The sequence below is a fragment of the Corvus kubaryi genome, unplaced genomic scaffold, assembly GCF_017639235.1.
Source record: "Corvus kubaryi isolate FWS band 111438036 unplaced genomic scaffold, C.kubaryi_AGA036_p1.0 72, whole genome shotgun sequence".
Taxonomy (NCBI): Eukaryota; Metazoa; Chordata; class Aves; order Passeriformes; family Corvidae; genus Corvus; species Corvus kubaryi.
The window spans coordinates 5,602,178-5,621,403 of NW_024582060.1; the positions used below are offsets into that span (position 1 = coordinate 5,602,178).

Below are 19,226 nucleotides of genomic sequence, written 5' to 3' on the forward strand. Positions count from 1 at the left end.
ATAAGAAAACCCTTCAAAATTTACTGTAATTTCTTTTAATGTGTATGAATACATATATATATTTGTGTATATATGTGTGTGTGTGTGTTTATAGATAGATAAATGGATAAAAACTGTGACTCACACAACCAAATACCCTGTCTTTGTGTTCACCCCCTGTCTGTGCTCAAGGTCTCTATGTGCTCAATAGGAGCTTTTTAATTATTTTTCCCTGTTTGATGTTGCTGAGTATAATGAATGCATTGCAGAGAACTTTTTGTTAGAAACCTTCAGTACATCAGCTTAGTTCTGGTAGGCACAGTGATACCTGGTTGGATCACATTGTGAGACCCAATTTTAGTAAATTTAAGAGAAAAAAGAGAGAGATTTTGTAAAACCATGCTCTGTTAGTCAAGCAGTGCTTCCTCACCATAAAGCAGCCTTACATTCTTTCCAGTCAAAGTGGAGAAAATTGTGCCTTTCTTATTTGGGTTGGGCAATTCTGTGGGTTTTTCAGCATCACTTCATGATGACTGAAAACTACAGGGAATACTCAGAAATCAGTGATTCAAAGAGGACCTTGGAGAAGAAAGGCTATTTCCAGCAAAAGTTATTCATTCTCTGCTGATGGTGGATAGTTGGCTGTGACTGTAGAATAATTGATGTTCCTTGGGGTTTTTTTGGTTTGTTTGTGAACATGACATACAACAATGCACAAAACTAATTGTTAAGGAGAATACATTGTGCATTTAGTCATCTACAGGAATCTGATTTCTTTAATGAAATGGTATAAGAGAATGAGAATGAACTGCTTTAAAGCTAATAAAGATCATTTGTATTACTCAGAATAATTTAGGTAAGTGATGAGAAAGGAGAGGGAAATTAGCATTTCTGTACAGTTTGCTTACTGTGTAATTCTTAATCAGGAATGTCACAACATCCCTTGATATCATCTTATCACAAAGGTCTCTTCATAGTAGGCAATGTGTGCTGTTGACTGCAATTTACAGAAACAGAAGAAAGAATAACTCATCTGCAGAGCTAGAACAACTGTGAATTTGTCATAAATTAGAATTTATTAGGGTTTTTTTGCATCACTCAACCACAGTCTAAATGGTGAGGTCTGTGTACATTTTAAATCTTGTTTAAGCTCTGCTTGGGTGAGCTTTAGAATGGGACTTAAATGATAAAATGACATCATGCTGCTCTCTGGAGTAGAACATAATGTTACCATTTGAGGTGTAGTAAGACCCAGAAGAGTGAACAGGGAATTGGTTCTTGTTAACCCTTGGATGCTGAATGTGCTCTGCCATTCCTGTGCTTTGGAACCTGGCAAGTCAGCTCATGCCATTTCCTGACTTGCTCTATGTACAATACCACAAAGGTATTTTGTGGGGATTAACTAAACAAATTCTGAGTATCTCTAACCCATATTGTGTTTATATATCAATGTTATATTGATTGACTTTCATCATATTAATTTTTATTAATTATCCTGATATATTTGGCATTGTCTGATCAAATACCATCCTTTGAAGTGCACAAGATCCAAATAAGTTCGATTCCTACTCTGTAAACATGTTCTGTGGAACTGTCTTTCTGTGAAAGGATTTATTCTCTGTTTATAAGCACAGAATATATATATTCCTTTTCTTCTTATATCCTGTGGAATCTTTCCTCCAAAGGTGAGGAAACTACTTTGGTTTACACCAGAATTCCAAATTCCCTATCACTAAAATTGTGTAACAGTTGTAGATAGGAAGAAAATCAAGTTATAAAAGAGCAGAACAGGTTTGAATTTGGGAGGGAAAACAAGTCTGTTAATAACTGTTAAATAAGATTAAACCAGTTACTGCTTGGAAAAATCCTGTGAATTACTGTTCATGTAGTCATTACTTAAGAAGTGTAAGAGAGTTAGTAGTAGACAAAGCAATTGAAGTCTGTGAAAAGCAGGTAGAATAGAGAATTTAGATAAAAGCATTAAATTCCTATTCTTATGCCATCTTAAACTCCAGTGGAGACAGTGAAGCTATTTCTCAAGTAGCATTCCGTTTTAATAAAGTTATGTTTTCTGGCCATTCTTGAAAGTGAAAACTTCCAGAAGATTGCTTTCAGAAGAAAGAAATAGTGTGATGCTAATCTCTATGGAGGCAAAGACTATTTTGATGGTTATCATCCTGTAAGTCTAGTTGTAGTCTTTTGAAAAGGAAGAGAACAAATACAAGGTAAAAGTAGATAAATAGATGTGAATTGAGAAGGCTCATGAAAAATACACAATGTGTATCAAGCAGAACACAATTATTTAAAAAGTGTAGTGGATTTAGCCACATACCTACCCTTCACAGAATCACAGAATGTCTTGGTTTGGAAGGGACTTTAAAGACCATTGTGTCCCAAGCTGCTGCCATGGGTAGGGACGGGACTGCTCCCACTAGACCAGGTTGCTCCAAGCCCCATGCATCCTGGCTGTGAACACTTCCACAACCTATCCTGGGTAACCTGTGCCAGTGCCTCGCTACCATCACAGTAAAGAATTTCTTCTGTGTATCTAAGCTAAATTTCCCCTCTGGCGGTTTGAAGCCATTAGTCCTCCTCCTGTCACTGCAGTTCCTGATGAAGAGCCCCTTCAGATACTGAAGGTGCTTTTGAGGTCTCCACAAAACCTTCTCTCTCTGGCCGAAATACCCCCAACTCTCTCAGCCTGTCTCCATAGGGGATGTGTTCTAGTGCCCTTACCTACTTCATTACCTTCCTTTATGTAGGGTGTGTGTAAGATTCCTTCTAATGCATGAGTGGACTAAGGTCTTCAAAAGTATAAAGAGCAAATGATTCTCAAGAAATTGATTATTGCAAGTTGCGTGGATTTCAGTCCAGAAGTTTGCATGCATTGAGCTGTGCTTCCTTCATACAGTCTTTCATGCATCTCATGCGAATGTTCCAGGTAAAGTAGCTATCAAAAAGGAAAACAAGTAATGCATTAAGGTTCCAAATTGATACAGCTGGAGCAAGTAATCCAAAATACTGCAAAAACCTAGATCATGAATGAGAGAAAGGCACTTGGAAAACAGTAATGCTGAAAAATGCTTGGGTGTGTTCAAACAAATTAGATATGATCTTGTAGCAAGGCAACAAAAAAGGCAGTAACAAGGTAATTATGATTTTCATAACTCTCTGTTAAGATTGTATGGGAAATAATGTGTTCAGTTCTGGCCATGTTAGAAAAAGAAGCAAACTGGAGGGATTTCAGGTGCAAGCAACAAATTACTAAAGAGCTGTAGGAGCTAACTTGTGAGGGAAGACTGAGAGAGTAAAGCCTAAATATGGTCAGTAATAACAAAGTAAATATATGCTAACTGTTCAAAAAAGACAGAGGTGGTACAAGCTCTAACAGGGATGAAGAACCAACCATCCAGTGCACTGGAAGAAGCAGCTGTACAAGAAGAGTTGGGGTTTGAACAGAAGTAAACATGAGGCAGCATTTCAGAGCAATGAAAATCTGTAGAATATTCATAGGGAGATTGTGAAACCTCACTGTCTCTCTGAGACATTTTGCTAGCCAAATTCAAACATCTCAGGCCCTACCAAAAGTGGGGTTACAAACCTGCTTTTGGTATTTGCAGTATCACCCTGCCTTAGTATGAACATGAGCACAAGCCTTTGTGGGTGCAGGGTGTTCTCTTTTCTTTTGTTCCCCAGTTTAGAGGGTTGCTCTTTCCAGGCAAGATATCCTCCAAATGACCTTCAGCACAGAGAAGGCAGTTTTAATTATTCCTATGTGGCTTTTCTTTACTTCTTCTCAGCCAAAGGAATGAAGTGAAATAATCTGTCTGGTACAAGTTTTTGTAGGCTACCAGAGAACAGATGAAGTAATCTGACATCCCTTTCCATCTGAAAACGCAGTGAATTGAAGTATGAAAGCTGGGAACAGTCCAGGAGCCACTGCTGGCCTATGGCATTCCTTTTATCCTATCACTGAGTTCTGTTCAGATACCCCTCTCCCCTCCTTTCAAGGAATTAGCACAGACAATGGGTTTGTTTCATAGTAACAAAGCTGGTGATCAAACTGGCTTTGACACTCAACATAGGTTTTATTACACTCACAAGCCAGAGTTGTTGTATCTGGTTAGTAAGCTTGTATTTTTACAAAGATAATCATTTTATACTGCATGATTTCCAAACTATTAGAAGGATTTAATGTATGCTGAAGCCTCTACCAAGCTGTTTTGATAAGCAGTCTTATTTTTTGTTTAGCAAGGTCTTACGGGTGATCTTTAGTCCCTCAGGGAAGAGCTCATAAAAGTCTTAAAAGTGCTTTTGCAGAGCTTTATTTATTATTTTTAAGCATGAAGATTACTAGCACAAAGATAACAAGGCTCTTATAGTACAACATGTTCTTTGTTTTTGCAGGTTATAGCTAACATATTAGGAGTTCTCAGAATGCCAGTTTTGTTTGTTAAGTGTTTTGAGAGCAAATAGATGTAATCCTATATTGCGTTATTTTCTTAAAATGAGTTTAGCTGGAGAAAGCAGCAGTAGGAGAGATCTGGTCTGTGTATGGGTGTCAGGAATCATGTCACCACATTTACCCATTACAAAGTAGTTGTTACAATTTTACTGTATTTAGTATCTAAAGATTTGCAAATTATTTTATATATGGGGGAACACTTCATTGCAAGAAATGGGACAAAGAGGTGGGCTAAAAATAAAACCTAAATATAGACCACAGAAGAAAATAATTTAAAAAACCCCATGCTTGACATTCAATATAAAAAAGTTCTAAAATTTCACTCACAACATTTTCTCATATATTTTTACTACAAACAGATCCACAATTTGCATATAATTCTTTGATTTTTAATAAATCAAGTAAAAATGATGGGATAAGCAGTAAGAAATACTGAACTTGTGCTGTATGTTTGGGGATGGGCTGGAATGCAGAACAGCCAGAGGAGAAATGTTTGTCTTAAAGCATCGGTTATCAGATTGTGCTCTGTGCTAGAGATAGTCTGATAATGGTCTGGTGAAGAGGCACGGAGAGTCACCCAGTCACACTGTGCTGGTTCCACCTCTTTATTTTCAGGCACCTGTAATGAAGTCAGTGAGAATTAAATGAATGTATCTGTTATTGTGCATTTTCAGAAATCCCACTGGGCACCTCCTTCTATCTGTAGATACTTAAATCCATGAAAAATCTGTTCCTATGCTCTCTAAATCTCAAAGGATAAAGTTAGAAATCAGTGCAAAACGGATTTTGAGTTATTCCTTTTGTGTGAATGCAACCAAACAGTTTCTTGCAACTCATCTCTAAACCTTGGAAATGTTTGAAATTGTCTCTTGATCATGCAGTTTTGGCAGCAGTTTGAGTATCGTGGTATTTGGAAAAAATCAAGGTACATTTCAGTGTTCCTGTCAGATATTGTGGGGTGGCACTTGATATATGAGAGAATTCCCAATTTCCGGTTTCAAGTGATTGGGCTGTAGTGCCCCATGGGGTAATGTAAGAGTAATATAAGGGCTCAGTATTTATTGCATCAATAAAAATGAAAACACAACTGCTGTGAGGCTTTTGGCCAATAATCTCTAGGCTTTTTATATCAATTATCTGAAATGCCCCAAGCTGCAGGAAATATTTATTACTGTCTCAGTTTACATATGGAGGAAAAAGGTAGAGGAAAGGGAAGTGTCTGATGTAGCAGAGTTCCTGTAGCAGATGGTTGTCTTTTTGAGCTTTGAACCATTTTCAGCCAGGTTCATGGATATCAAGCACTGGAAGTACCTGTTAGTCTTCCCACTGAAATCTCTGCCAATGTATCTCTGCTTCATCAAAAAGAGGTTATTAATTAGATACAGCACTTGATGTCAAATAAATAAAACCTGAAGGACAAGAGCTAGTAGTAATTGCTAAAAATAAATAAAATTCCATTACCAAGCGAAATTTTAACGTTTTAGAGGGAGAACAAGATGTTGTCAGGATTCTGTAAGTCTAATAATTGGTAGTACCTCCAAGATACGGGTCATGGAGTTCCAAATACATTGTGTCAGTAAAGCCAAATCAGTATTTGATTTGAATGTATTTCTCTTGATGGTAGCATGGTCACAGTAAAAAGAAAAAAAATGTGCCTCTCTATTCACTGTGTTTAGTTCACCTAATTCAGGTAAAATTCTTAGCTCTCTGCCACAATGGCCCCTTCAGCTGACTCTTCTGATCCATTCACTAACTTATTCACTCTCATTTCATTTCCTTGTAATCATTAAAACCAGTCCTAGGAAAATAAAGAATCGGTATAAGGATAGTGGTTGGTTTGCATAGATCTAATTGCAGACCCGTAGCCTTTGGATGTACATCTTTCCAGGTTTATTTTTATGATGCCCTTCCCCACACATATCCCTCTTTGGGTTATGTGTCAGTTCTTACTTCCTAATGATGTATTTATCCTCTTCCACCTGCTTTTCCCTTCTATGACCTTCTATACAGTCTCCTGTTGGCTTACTGTATCCTCCACTGTTTCCTTTTAAATCTCCTTGGGATCATTCTTTGCCACCACTGATGAGCAACTTTACTACGTGGAGACTTACAGATGAAAGACCTATTTAAATATAAGCTAGATGGAAGGAAATTGTAACGTGAGAAACACAGTGTTCACTGGGAAGCCTTATGTGTTTGATCTTCCTGAAGGTGCCAGGTTGACAGCCACCTTAAACCAGTCAGGTTTGTGGCAATACATTCTCTGCAGCCCCTGTGACACAGAATGTAGAAGGAGAGAGTTTTCCAAATCACTTAAGTGGTTTGAAAATATGATTCCCATTGAAAGGTGATGGCACTTAGGCTCCTGAAGTAAGTTAATGACATTAATTAAGGCAAGGATTGTAAATGGAAGGTTAAGAAAAAATTAAAGATCATTCTTGCTTTGTGAGTATTTTGTGTCTGTTTTGTTTCTTTTAAACCTTAACAAGTACTGGAAATGTCAAGTTGAGTTTTCTCATAATTGCTGGTGGGCCTCCTGTGGGCAATGGAAGTGTTTCTACAGCTTCCAGATTCTCACTTGAAGTAGCTTTGCTGTTGAATCTTACACATAGATACTCATTTCCTAAAATATTGTTAGGGAAAATAAATTTTAAAAAATAGGAAACAGTACTAAATTGCTGGAGAATCATTTGTCTTCAGAAGTGTGAAGTATTCTGTTTTCTGATTATCTCTTATGTCATACTGTTACCAGCCTCCTGGTCACTATGGAGACTATAAAATAGATGGGCCTACATGTCTAATGTAGAAAACAGAGAAAAAAACCCTGCCTTTGGTCTTCCTTACACATTCTAAAAGAGTGAACTATGGGCAAAATTCCAGCTTTGAAAAAAAGAACCTTTTTGGTTGCTTTTAGGATCACAGGCTTCTTAAAATCAGACAATATCTATGCTTGTTTTAAAGACACAGGTATTTTATTCCAGGTGTTTTTGGCTGCAAAACCAGCAGCTTGATTCTCATTATATCTTTCTTTTTTTTTTCCCTGCAGATGCAGACTTCATGCATACCATATGGTGGTAATTAACAGTTTCAGACTTAGTTCTCAGTTTTCTTCTGCTTCGATTCTTGGTTGGTTTGGGACAAAATTTTTATGTCACAGAAGCAGAGTTTTCTGTCTGAGTTTAATTGCAGACAGGAGTAATGTGCATCTCTAGATGAGGAAGGAGTAGATGAGATCTATTTAGAGCACTAAGAGATATTTTGGAAATCTCACCAAGTACAACCTGTTTCTTTTCATTAAGCCTTTAAATGTTTCTCTGAAGAACTGAAATAGGCCTCCCTTGGACCCTGGAAACAGAGAGAGACAATTTGAAAGATACAGCTGGAATGAAGAGTTTCTTTTAACAGCACAATGTTTGCACTTTTTATGAGAGCAAGGGTAACATTGTGTAATCTTTAAAAAATATATTGCTCAGTGAGGACAAGTCCATTGTCCAGTGACGTGACTTTTCCTGTCAATCACAAAGGTGACAAGGGGGCTAGATTAAGTAAAGCTTGCCCAAGATTAACAAAGGAAGATTATTGACCTCATCCTGAAAGGGCAGAAGCCTGTTTTATCATTAAACCTTGGAAGAGGTATTTCCTCCATAGGTGGAAAGCTGTTTGGCAATATCAAGGCAACTTTCTTGTAAATGAACAAGTCTTCCTGTGGATTCTAGCTTGGAACAGAAGCAGAAGACACGTAATGTGCACCGGTCCCATTTTTTGTTGCTGTTGGTGGGGGGGAAAGAAGGGCCTAGTGTTTGCTTCAGCAAGATCTGTGTAGGTCCTTGTCTGCCTTTCTGAAGTGGGAAAAGCAAGAATCAGCAGCATCAGGTGTTGGTGAGTACGATCCCAGCTCAGAGTTGGAGGGAATGTTGGGCCAGCACACATTAGCAGAGCAATTCACAATGCAAATGAACAATAGAGCCCCATCCACCAAGCAGCTGCTGACTGCATAAAAGTGTTACCAGGATTAACAGTGCTGGAGGCTGGAATGTAATCAAACTTGAACAGGTGAAATGGTTACGCAGCTGAGAGAGACTGTTCTCTAGGAAAAGAGTGTTTGTCCACTGTTTGGTGGCTGAGAGATGGGTCTTGTGTGTGGCTTGATGGACTTAATTTTAAAACGTCAGTAGTAGATATTGATGTTCCTTAATACCACATTACAGTGTTGTTGCTTTTCTCTCAGTTAAACTGAAGAAAGTCATGTCAATTTGTCCTTTTAAAAAAAGAACCTGCTAAATCTCACTTGTTGGGAGGGAAGTTCTTCTCAGGGGATTAATTTTAGACTGTTGCTGACATATCTTTCTTGCCATTAAGGATTTCTCTGAGTGTTTTCAGGGGGATAGTTAAACTCTTGTATGCCGTATCAGAGGATTTTCTTTACTAGAAGTTTCTTAGCTTTATGCAACCATTGACACAAGCAGGTTTAATGTGGTGGAAGTATCCTTTCCTTTTACATGCTACAAGTAAAAATCCAGACCCACTGGGAGCTTTTTCACTTCTCCCAGTAATGGCATAAGAAAGAATAAAGTAAAAGAGAGGGACATGGACTGAAAGCCAAGATAACTGTTGCATGTTTCGCATTGTTTTTGTGAATGACAGAATAAAAAGATCCTGGGCTTGTGAGAAAGCAGATTCTGGAGCTAGTATGCTGGAAGATACATGTTGAAGTGTCATCAGCAGCAGAAGCTGGGGTGTGCTCTCATCCACCAGTACAGAAAGGAGAGGATTCCTCTTGGATTGCAAATCACGCAATGGATGTGTGATTGCTACAGATCTTTCTGAATGAATAATTCACTGGGGTAGTGTAATTTAGCCCACTGAGATGTGATTGCAGCTGTTCCCCTACTGTATATGTGTTTTGATTGAGTGTCTTAAATCCCAGAAGTGTATAAATAGCCATGTATGTGATATGCAAACACTGCATACATGCACACCTAACCAGAGTGGTCTAAGGAAACTTCTTTTACGGCGATGGTTTCTTGATTGTATATTTTAGTATATAATTTGCCATTTTAAAAAACACTTCCCTTTCCTTTTTTATTCAGCTATGAAATCTTCCTAACTGTGGTATTATAAATGCTTTTAGCCAACATTGTAGTGGGAGGATATCTCTGTTATTACTTTACATAATCATTCAATCTTGGGTTCTTATGCTTCTTCTCTTATACCAAACTGGTTTTATACTCAGAATATATTTGTACATAAAAAACCCCACTTGCATGTACCCCAAATGTACATGAAAACAGCAGGGGTGATACCTGAGGTTTAGGCAACTTTCACAAGTACTTTATGTCTGTGATCAATATGTGACACACAGAAACAGGAGTGAAAGTCTTTGGGACCTGCTTTGGATTAAAACAAGAAACTAGTTCCTGGTAAAATGAAGAAACACGCTGTTCTGTATGTAACTGATGGCATAGGTAGATTTAAGAACTGTAACTAAGGATGATATTTGGCTTATCTGTTTCAAAGTGTGAATAAGAAAGCAGCTTTCAAGATATTTCCTCTTTTATAGCCTTGTGTGTAGGAAAAAAATTGCCACTTGGTGATAATGGTTTAGAGTTTTAGATAAAATCTGAACTGATGCTGAAGTTAACCATTTTGCTTGTTTAGATTGGTGTTAAAAAATCAGTTTATTCAAGTCTTTATATGGGAAAAAAATTGCATTTGGGTTCAGCTAAGTTTGGTAGTCCGGTGTTAGCAACTAGGAATTTTCCAACTGCAGAACAGAAATGGAGGGAGTTGCAAGAAAAAGAAAAGGAGCATTTCTGTTTATTGGAGTCGGAAAATTTTTTAGGGCTTGGTCAAAAGCTCATTGACGTCAGTAGAAAGTCTGTCATTAACATCACCAGGTTTGGTTTTTGGGGCATATGATGGCCCAGATTGTAATCTCAGTTAAATCCGATTCTGTTAGGGAATTTATTCACTAGTATAACACATTCAAGCTGCTCAAAACTGTTTGCATTAAAAGTTTTCTTAACCATAGGTAGTCTTTTTGCCACAACAAAGTAGCCTGTAGAAACAAATATATTTCCTTTATTGCATGTCTTCCGTGTAGCTTTAGTCAAATTTTATTGAAATAATTTTTAGCAATTTATGTTCTATTTATAAAGTATATCTTTTTTTCTGAAGTACTGTGGTTTATTAGAGCAGAGACATCAAAATTACTCAAAAAAAAAAGAAAATTATAACACAAATAATTAAAAACGATGTGTGTGCATATTTATAGATATATGTATCACGGTCATACCCTCTGAAATGAAATGAAAAAATGAAAACAATGTAAAAATTAAGACTTTTTTAACCAAGTCTGTAACTCACATCACAAGATGATCCAGTGGCTTTTTAAAGAAATAATATTCATTAAACAGCTGAAGTACAAAAATGTAAGGTAATAGGACAGTGAAAAAAAATCCTGGAAAATCACATCAAAATAAAAACTATGCATGTTTACAGCATTATATTTTATGCAGTGTATTACTCTGCAGCAAGCTTTGTTTGGAGACATTGACCTAAGTTTTTCAGGTACAGATGGCATATATTAGCAGAGGAAAAAATGGGTTTGGGAGATGTGTACAGACAGGTAGAGTATAACAAACATGAAAGGAGAAGGAATTTGTGCAGAGAACGTTGCTTTATGTTGGAGGAGATGTGGAGGAGAAGGCTCTCACATTAATGAAGGCAAGTCTGAAGATGCTGGAACCAGTTTTGCTTTCCGTTAAAATTAATGAGTAGACCTCTGTGGACTCTCACGTGAGGAGGGTTGTGTGCGTGTTCCAGGAAGTCACGGAGCTTTGCCATTGTGCTGCCAGGGAAAGTCATTAGGACCACCTTTGTGAAAAATACTATTTCTACAAGAAGTGAAGGTTTAAGACAGAAGAGAATAGAATTAGAAAACAGAAAGCAATTGCTTCATCCTTTATAGATGGGAGAAATGCTTGAACTGTGAGTAAAAACATGTCATATGGTGAAGGACATTTAATGTTTGGTTACTATTTTATTTCTTACAACAACTAGCCAATCAAGGCATTAAGCACTTTATAAAGTCAGGAAATTAATGGTCCTTGTAAAAATTGAAGGTTTTTTTAGAAAGAGAGCTGTAAAAGAACAAACAATTAAAGGTAATCAATACCATTGTTATTAGGAAACCTATGAGAACAACACTTCTTCTCAATTAGGGAAAAACTGTATTTTATGTTTCTCTCTTGCAAGCTGATCTTTGTTCCTTCCGGCCTGTAATCTTGGTTTATGCTTTATGGATAGGCTTTGTTCTGGGTGCTTTTGAAGCATTGCATGCCTTTTTTAAAGGTTTCAAGAGAAGAACAAATAGCAATGAACTCAAAGAACAAAGGATTGTTCTTTCTTTCTTTCCGTCTTTTTTTTTTCCCCCTTCTTTAAGAAAAGAAAGAAATGTTTCATCTTGTTTTTCTCCCCTTTCAGGAAGTTGATGGCAATAAAGTGATGTCTTCATTTGCCCCGCACAACTCATCTACCTCACCCTTGAAGGCAGAAGAAGGTGGGCGTCAGAGTGGAGAGTCCTTGTCCAGCACAGCCCTGGGAACCCCAGAGAGGCGCAAGGGGAGCCTCGCGGATGTCGTGGACACCCTGAAGCAAAGGAAAATGGAAGAGCTCATCAAAAACGAGCCAGAAGGTAAGGCCTGGGAAACTGGCCAAAATTTTCTGTGTTCTTTTCTTTTCTGCAGATCCTTTGGATACATATACTTTTTAGTCTTGCCATTTTCTGCTCTGTTCGCTTTTCCTGGTTAGCAGAATTTAAGATGTTACCGTTCTTGTCTACATTAGAGGTAGATTTTGTCAGTGTCCCATCATAGCTAACATTTTTAGCTTTTCCCAAAAAAGAGAGTCTAGAGGTCTTTTTGTTACAGTTGCAATCTCCTCAGTATGCCTGCATTGAGCTACTTTTAATCACCTGGGGGCTTTTACACCGCTACTCCCCTCTCCCCATTCCTAGAGCTGAAAGAAATATTATCATCAATATCAATGTTTTTGTGACATGATCTAGTGTTCACATCATTATTTGAAAGGTAAGAAGTTAAATTGGGAATTCATGAAAGCTTTTGTGTGGGACACATTATCCTCTGTTTATCTGTAGTGCAGGTGCTGTACAGACGGAGAGAATGCGTGTGTTCCCTGCATCATGTGTGGCCAGCAAGTTTCAGCTTTGGCTTATAGGAGTCATTTCTGGAGGACTGGTGTCTTTTTGAGACCCTCTCTCCCGTTGGTGGTGATAGCACTTGTGCTCTGTGGGCTGAGACTAAGATGAAAGATGAAGATTTTTAGTTTTTGCCTGTTTGGGGCAGAGTCAAAGTCCTGACTGGAAGATGAAGTTCTCATCATGTTCTCCATAGATATCCACATGCCTACTTACAGCTGCCTTTTCGGGGCACTGCGAGCCGATTGTATGAACATACTGAGCCTTGTTTCCTAGTGCACAGTAATGAGACACTATTTTCATTTACACTCACCTATCCTGTTGTGCAAATCTATTTCAGATGCTTTAAAGCAGGGCTCTCAGGGCCAATCTCAGTGCTGAAGCATGAAGTGACAGCACCTACAAGAAAATCTTAGGACAACCTTGCATACTAGAATGAAAGTATGGATACAAACACGCTGGCACATACACAAGCATGACAGGATTGTAAATGAGGCTTTTCTTGACTGGAGTATGCAGTAAGGATCTGCTGGGAAACAAATTACTTGTCTAAGCATTTTTTTAATATTACTTACAGGATTTCTTTTGCTTTTAGGTTGACATAACGGTCAGTGCCATAACATACATGGTGCCTTTGGATGGAAAAGATCGGGGGGGAATGGGTGGGAAGGAGACCAGGCTTTTATCTGAGAGAGGAAAGAACAGCGAGTTCTGGGCAATGTATAAATACTCTGTTGAGTATGAGGTTGTACAAGCTGCACAAACTCCATTAAGGAAAGGCCACAGATAGACATGAGAATGGTTACAGAGCTTGTGCATTATCTCAGCTCTACTAAAATGAAAATATACAGTACAAACAAAAGATCTACAGCTTTGTGAAGAGATTGGGAGAGAGAGGAGGGGGAGCAACTGAATGTTGGGCTTTGCAAATGCATGCAACAAAAAATCTTTTCTTCCCTCTAGCCATTGTTCTATTGTCTTTCAAAGGCCATTAAATTGAACAGCAGGTTGTGATGAAAATTTCATTAAGACCTAGTTAAATCATTATGAGGGTGCCATATTCATGTCTCTGCTTACTCCCCATCCAGGAAAAAATGAATAGGAAAGAGTTGAGCTTTTTTTCCCTTTCTCCTTAAAAGCGAACTAACAAAAGTTCAGAAGTTAGAAGAGAATGGGAAATGGGACATGAAACAAAAGGAGGCCAGAGAGGTGAGCTGGCTAGGAAGAAAATTAGACTTGCATAAGAGCACTGAAAGGTAGTGAGGGACAAATACATCATTTTGACAAGCCTCCCTCCCCCTTCCCTTCAGCCAACATGGTTGTTTTTAGAGTGGCTAATTAAAAAATATATATTTCTGGGTGCAGATGGCAAGACTGTTCTTAAAGGTCCTCGACAAATGCAAGTCTTTCTCCCTAAATGAGTTATATACTGATGCAATACAGTGTCTTCTCTGCTTGAACTCCAGCAGAAAATTATTGTCATGTCTTCTTCATGTAGTGCTAAAGTAAAATTGTCAGTCATCACTGATTGCTAGTCAGGTAATTAGCATATTAATGAATTTCTCTGTGAATAAGATGTTACAAGTGGGAATCTTTGATAGTACATGTAGGTAAAAATGCAGCAATTTGTGATAAATGCATATTTCAGTAATGATTTTTAGTCTTGCTAGTTTGTAAACCTTTGTGAGATGGAGATCAAGAATCTTGGTTAAGCTTTGCTGCATTATGTCAACAAGAATAATATAATACTTTATTTCCCTTTGGGAAGAAAGGGAAACATTTGCACCAGTAGTTGAGGTTTAATTAAATCAATTTCCTGTGAATCTTCCAAAGACCAGATATGAGCCAGATTCCCATTTCTCTATGTACTCAAAAGTTTATATATTATTTAACTTGTACAATGGGCTGTGTTTGCTCTCTTTTTATTGTTTGAAATAGTCTTCTGAATTACTGTGGGAAACGTGCTTTTGAAGCATTCTCTCAAATGGCCTGTTTCTTCAAAATCAGAAAAAAGAGAAGGGCTGGATAGACAGCTTTAGGTCTCAATTTAAACCTCCTATCAGGCCGGGACAGGGCTTCTCTTTTCTGAAATGGTCTTTAAGGACAAGTGAGATATTCCAAAATATTGATAACAGGTTTGACTGTTTCTAAGAAAATTTATAGACACAAGGTAAGCGGTATTCTTAAATTATGTTTGTTAGAAAATAAAAGTAAAACTTAGTAAATTTTGTCAGTAAAGGACAAGAATTTTTACATTTTAAACATACGGCTCAGAGTGCACCAATGCACACATGTACATATGCACATATGTAAACACATCCCTGTACTCACACGTGAGCTGATAAGGGAAGCATCACTCTTCATATAAATGGTTTTCATGTAGATTTGTTGTATATATGCCCTTGGTGAATGTGCCCTGTAGGAATCCATGCTACCTAATTTTCCAAAAGCTCATCACTTCCTTTTCCTCCTTAGATATGGGGGGGGAAGGTTGTTTTTATAGGGATTTATACTTAGCTCTAAAGCTCCACGATTTACCCCCCTTCCCCCTCCCCCACCTCCCCCCCAATTTTGCCATTTTCCTGTTGCTGGATGAAAGTATGTGATTGACAATGAGTCATGCTGACACAGAGATGTAAGTGTTTCAGTGAATCTAAAACTTGTGGAATTTTACTCATTACTAATACAGTGCTCATTTTTCTTCTCTCAAATTCTGTGGAAAATCCTTATATGCAGCTTTAGTATTAGGCCCCCAAAGGCATAAACCTATTACTGAAGTCACACAATGTTATTTTACATGAAACATTCTGTCCTTTCTAACTTGAGCTTCAGAAGACGAGTCAGTCCCTTTTTATTCCTGGTATACAATAATGAAGATAATGGAGTGGGTTTGGAGAAGCCTTATACACTGTGGCAGACCTCAAGCCCTTGCCCCGAGGGTCGTCTGCCAACCATGGGATTCCTTTTGCAGCTAAAATCATTAGGAGAATGAGATACAGGCATGTTTTTCTTCTGTTTTCTTCAGGCATCAGAGGATGGCAGAGACTCTCTGTCTGTCTGTTCTCCTCATTTGTAGAAATGAAATGGAAATCTCTTTGAAGTCACTGAGCTTGACACAAGTTTGTGAAAGAAAAGACCAAAGCAACCACTTAGCTTTTCCTTGCACTATTAATGGGATTGGATTGCTGTATTTTAATTTATGGCCTGTGCTTGTGGAAAATTAAATCTCTGAAATCTCTGTAGCCTTTCCCCTAAATGTATGGCTTGGCTTCTGGAAAAGAAAGAGGCAAACAAGTAAATTCCTTCTTATTTTTAGAGTAAGCTGGAGTACTCTTTGATTCTTTACATCTCCTAATTTTCATTAAGAATCAATCTTCTTTTTCCATTTTGGCAGTATATATTTGTAACAGGTTATGTATCTGTTCGTCTTTAAAACCTTATCAGTGGGTCTTCTGAGGCCAGATCCATGTTGTTGTATGGAATTAGTAGGAGTTCTGTATAAAGAAGGATCATATGAACAGCTATCTGACAACAGAGACTGAACACATGAGCTTGTGCGGGTACAGGCATTCATCTGCATGGCTCATTCTTCCTTGGTAAGGACCTCTGAAACTCAGTTCAGTTGGGCTGTTTAAACGAGTACTTTGAATTTTCTGTGAAGTCACGTACACAAATATACATACCTACCCACACACATATGTATAAAATATATGTATTTAGACATAAATATATATGAACACACACACACAAATTATTCATTTATTGTGCTTCATATTTTTCCTGCTCCAAAATTTTGATCTTGCAGTCCTTTGGTCATCAGAGGGGGAACAATTAATCTCAGCTGTTTAGTAAGAAGGGAATACATGTGTTTGCAGAGCTTTAACAGGCAATGTGAGTACTAGATCTTCATGTATTATAGTGGGCAGCAATACTATAAGTAATTACTTGTCGTGAAAAAAGGAATGAGAAGAGCCTCTTGGGCATGATTTTTGTCTTCTGAACATCCCCCAAAGGCTATTTGTATTTGATGTTTAAGTTTACATCATAAATCACAACACCTGTTAATGTGGTAATTTAAATGACTGTTCTTCAAGCAGTTCTGTAACCTATAAAAGTGAGCCATACTGAATTCAGGCTCTGTAGTTGAAGTATCTCCTAACATTATCAAATTTTTAATCAGCAAATCTTGTAAAAAAAAATCAAGAGGTCTCCCTCTTTTTAAGCCACAAATTCCAGCACGGGCCATTCAGGGGCACAAGAAGGGTGGCCTTTGAAATGCAGACTCTTGTTTTTAAATCACATCTCATGAGATGGGAAGAAATAAAGTGCACGGAGTCGGGAAAGGCCTAAGGATACTGTAATTGGTTGAGGTTTAAAATTCTTTTATTTGGTTCTTCACTGCCCCTTTGACAGAGTACATGTTGAAGAGGCTTTGTAATGCTTTTCCACTGAAGGACAAACAAGGGTACTTTGCAGTTGAGTACTTTCAAGTTTTGTTCATACACTCCTGCTGCTGTGGAGGGAAGCTTCAGGTGCCTTGTGGTTCCATGTTCATCTCTGCAGTCTGTCACCAGAAAATGTGTCTTTTCTTGTAGAGCAGGCCAGCATCAAACTTCCATGTGCTTCTTTCAAAGACCCTGCCATATGGAAATATGCCTTCATATACTGCTGATACAAAAAAAACCAATTACAACATTTGAAGGATTAGGTTTGTGAAATAGGCCTATGTGAAGAGAAGGCCCTGTTAAATACTGTAGCTTAAATCTTTATTAACAAGTGCTTTAACTCTAGAACAGAGGTAGCCTAGTTTGAAGCCTTGCCAGCTCTGACTTGCTCAAAGTGAAGTTTATTCATTTGTTGCCTTCAGTGTTTAAGTGTTTTCCTTCCCAACAGTTTAGCCTGATAGTCACGGTTTATTTCAATGGATGTTTTCAAAATTTGCTTAGATTCCCTTCCAACTTTCTCTTCTTACATCCTCAAAGGTTTTTAGCTTTTGGATTTTTCTTCTTCCTTTTGATAAAGGCATCTGAGGTGCTGATACAGCATCTTAAATATAGAAGAAAGCATTATGGTCAAGTGAGATACAGAAAACTTGTGCTTTTGGAGAGAAGATGCAGTCCCTCTCCCCCTCCCCTGTTCAGAATGAAAGTCTTCTCTGATGAATCTCTACAATTAAAATTTCTTTCTAGGTTATGTTCACTCTATAATACTGAACAAGCAGGAGCCAAAGCAAAATGCTTTCTCTTTTCACTTCCCATCTTTAACAACACAACATAAAAGTGGTTCAGTAAGGCAAAAATAATTCTTTGGTCTCCTGTCTGCCCTTTATTCCCCAGGTAGCCAGACTCCTCACCAACTGTGATTCATATCAGTAGGGGTTTTCAAAACTTGCTGTCACTTTTGCCCCCACATCACTTTACTGTGTGTTTCCCCTGTTGTATTCCACCTAGATCAGTTTGCAGTTTTTTGTGTGCTCTCGTTCTTTTAAAATTTTTTTATTATTATTATTTTATTTTTCATTTCCCCCTCCCCTGGAAAAGCCATTAGCTTTCTGACCTTCATTACAGTCCTTGGATAACTGCTGGAGAAACCTCTGCCCCAGACTGTAATACCCAGATGTACATGGAGGAGTGTGCCAGCTCCTTCTGTGTGCTCATGTGCCGCAGCTTTCGGGGATGTCATTTATTCAAGAGTGAAGAGCAAGCCACCTGTTTCTCAGGCCTCTTGTCCCTCATATTAAAGGTTCAAGCCCTTACTGAATAGTAACATCTTAATCTGGGCAACATACACACCATTTAGCTGAAACCTGTTTGTCGAGCTAGCAGGATTTGTGCGATTTTTTTTCCCCTTTCTCTTACCCCTGAGGCACTTGTCACAATCATGCATTTTAAAATTAATCAGACCTCCCAGGCTTGTGTGACTGTGTGGTTTAACATGAAGAAGTGGATATCAAGCATTTGCCCTAATTAAATAGGCCTGCTTGGTTTTGTTCTAGTGGATGCTTGGTCTTTTTTTTAATAAGAGCTGCTTATGGAGGAGGCACGGCCAGCTCTAGAGTTAGTGGAGAGCACACTTCAAAGTTTTCCCCACCACCTGCGCCCGGGATGCTGAGACCTGAAGGGCTCCCTTCGTTCTTTCTTAACAGCACAATTTGTGGGAAGTGAGGGAAGGGGGAAATACAGCCAAATGAGCGAGAGAGCAATGGGGGAAGGAGAGGTGAGGAGCTGGGACGAGCATGTGGATTGGCTGTTGAAGTTGATTAAGATGACCTGTCATCCTGTCTGATTAGCTTTAGATCTCAGTCTGTGCCATGAGCTATTCACAAGGCTGTCTTGTGTCTTCTGTTTACCAGAAGCAAGGGAAAGCCTCTAGTACAGCAAGGAGCAACATTTGCAGCAACTCCCACTTGCTTGTTTAGCTAATGAAGTAGCCTTGTAAAAACACTCTTTAAGTTTGGAGCTGTTGCTTACTTTTATTAGATACATGTCTGTTTAACATTGACATTTTTAAGGTGGTTTGAGGGTTGCCAGCTTTACACATCTGTATACATCTCCTGCGTTGTGC

General features: G+C 38.2%; 1 protein-coding gene across 20 annotated transcripts in view; it reads left to right on the forward strand.

Annotated features, from left to right (window-relative positions):
• The window catches only part of SOX5 (SRY-box transcription factor 5), a 609,758-nt gene that overhangs the window by 383,868 nt on the left and 206,664 nt on the right, over positions 1-19,226 (forward strand). For 19 of the 20 annotated variants that reach the window (XM_042050099.1, XM_042050094.1, XM_042050095.1 and 16 more), the window contains one exon: positions 11,930-12,140. In XM_042050099.1, coding sequence (XP_041906033.1) covers positions 11,930-12,140 — 211 coding nt within the window. Of the gene's footprint in view, positions 1-8,103; positions 8,324-11,929; positions 12,141-19,226 lie in introns of those variants that run through there. The other variant, XM_042050110.1, reaches the window with a different exon arrangement.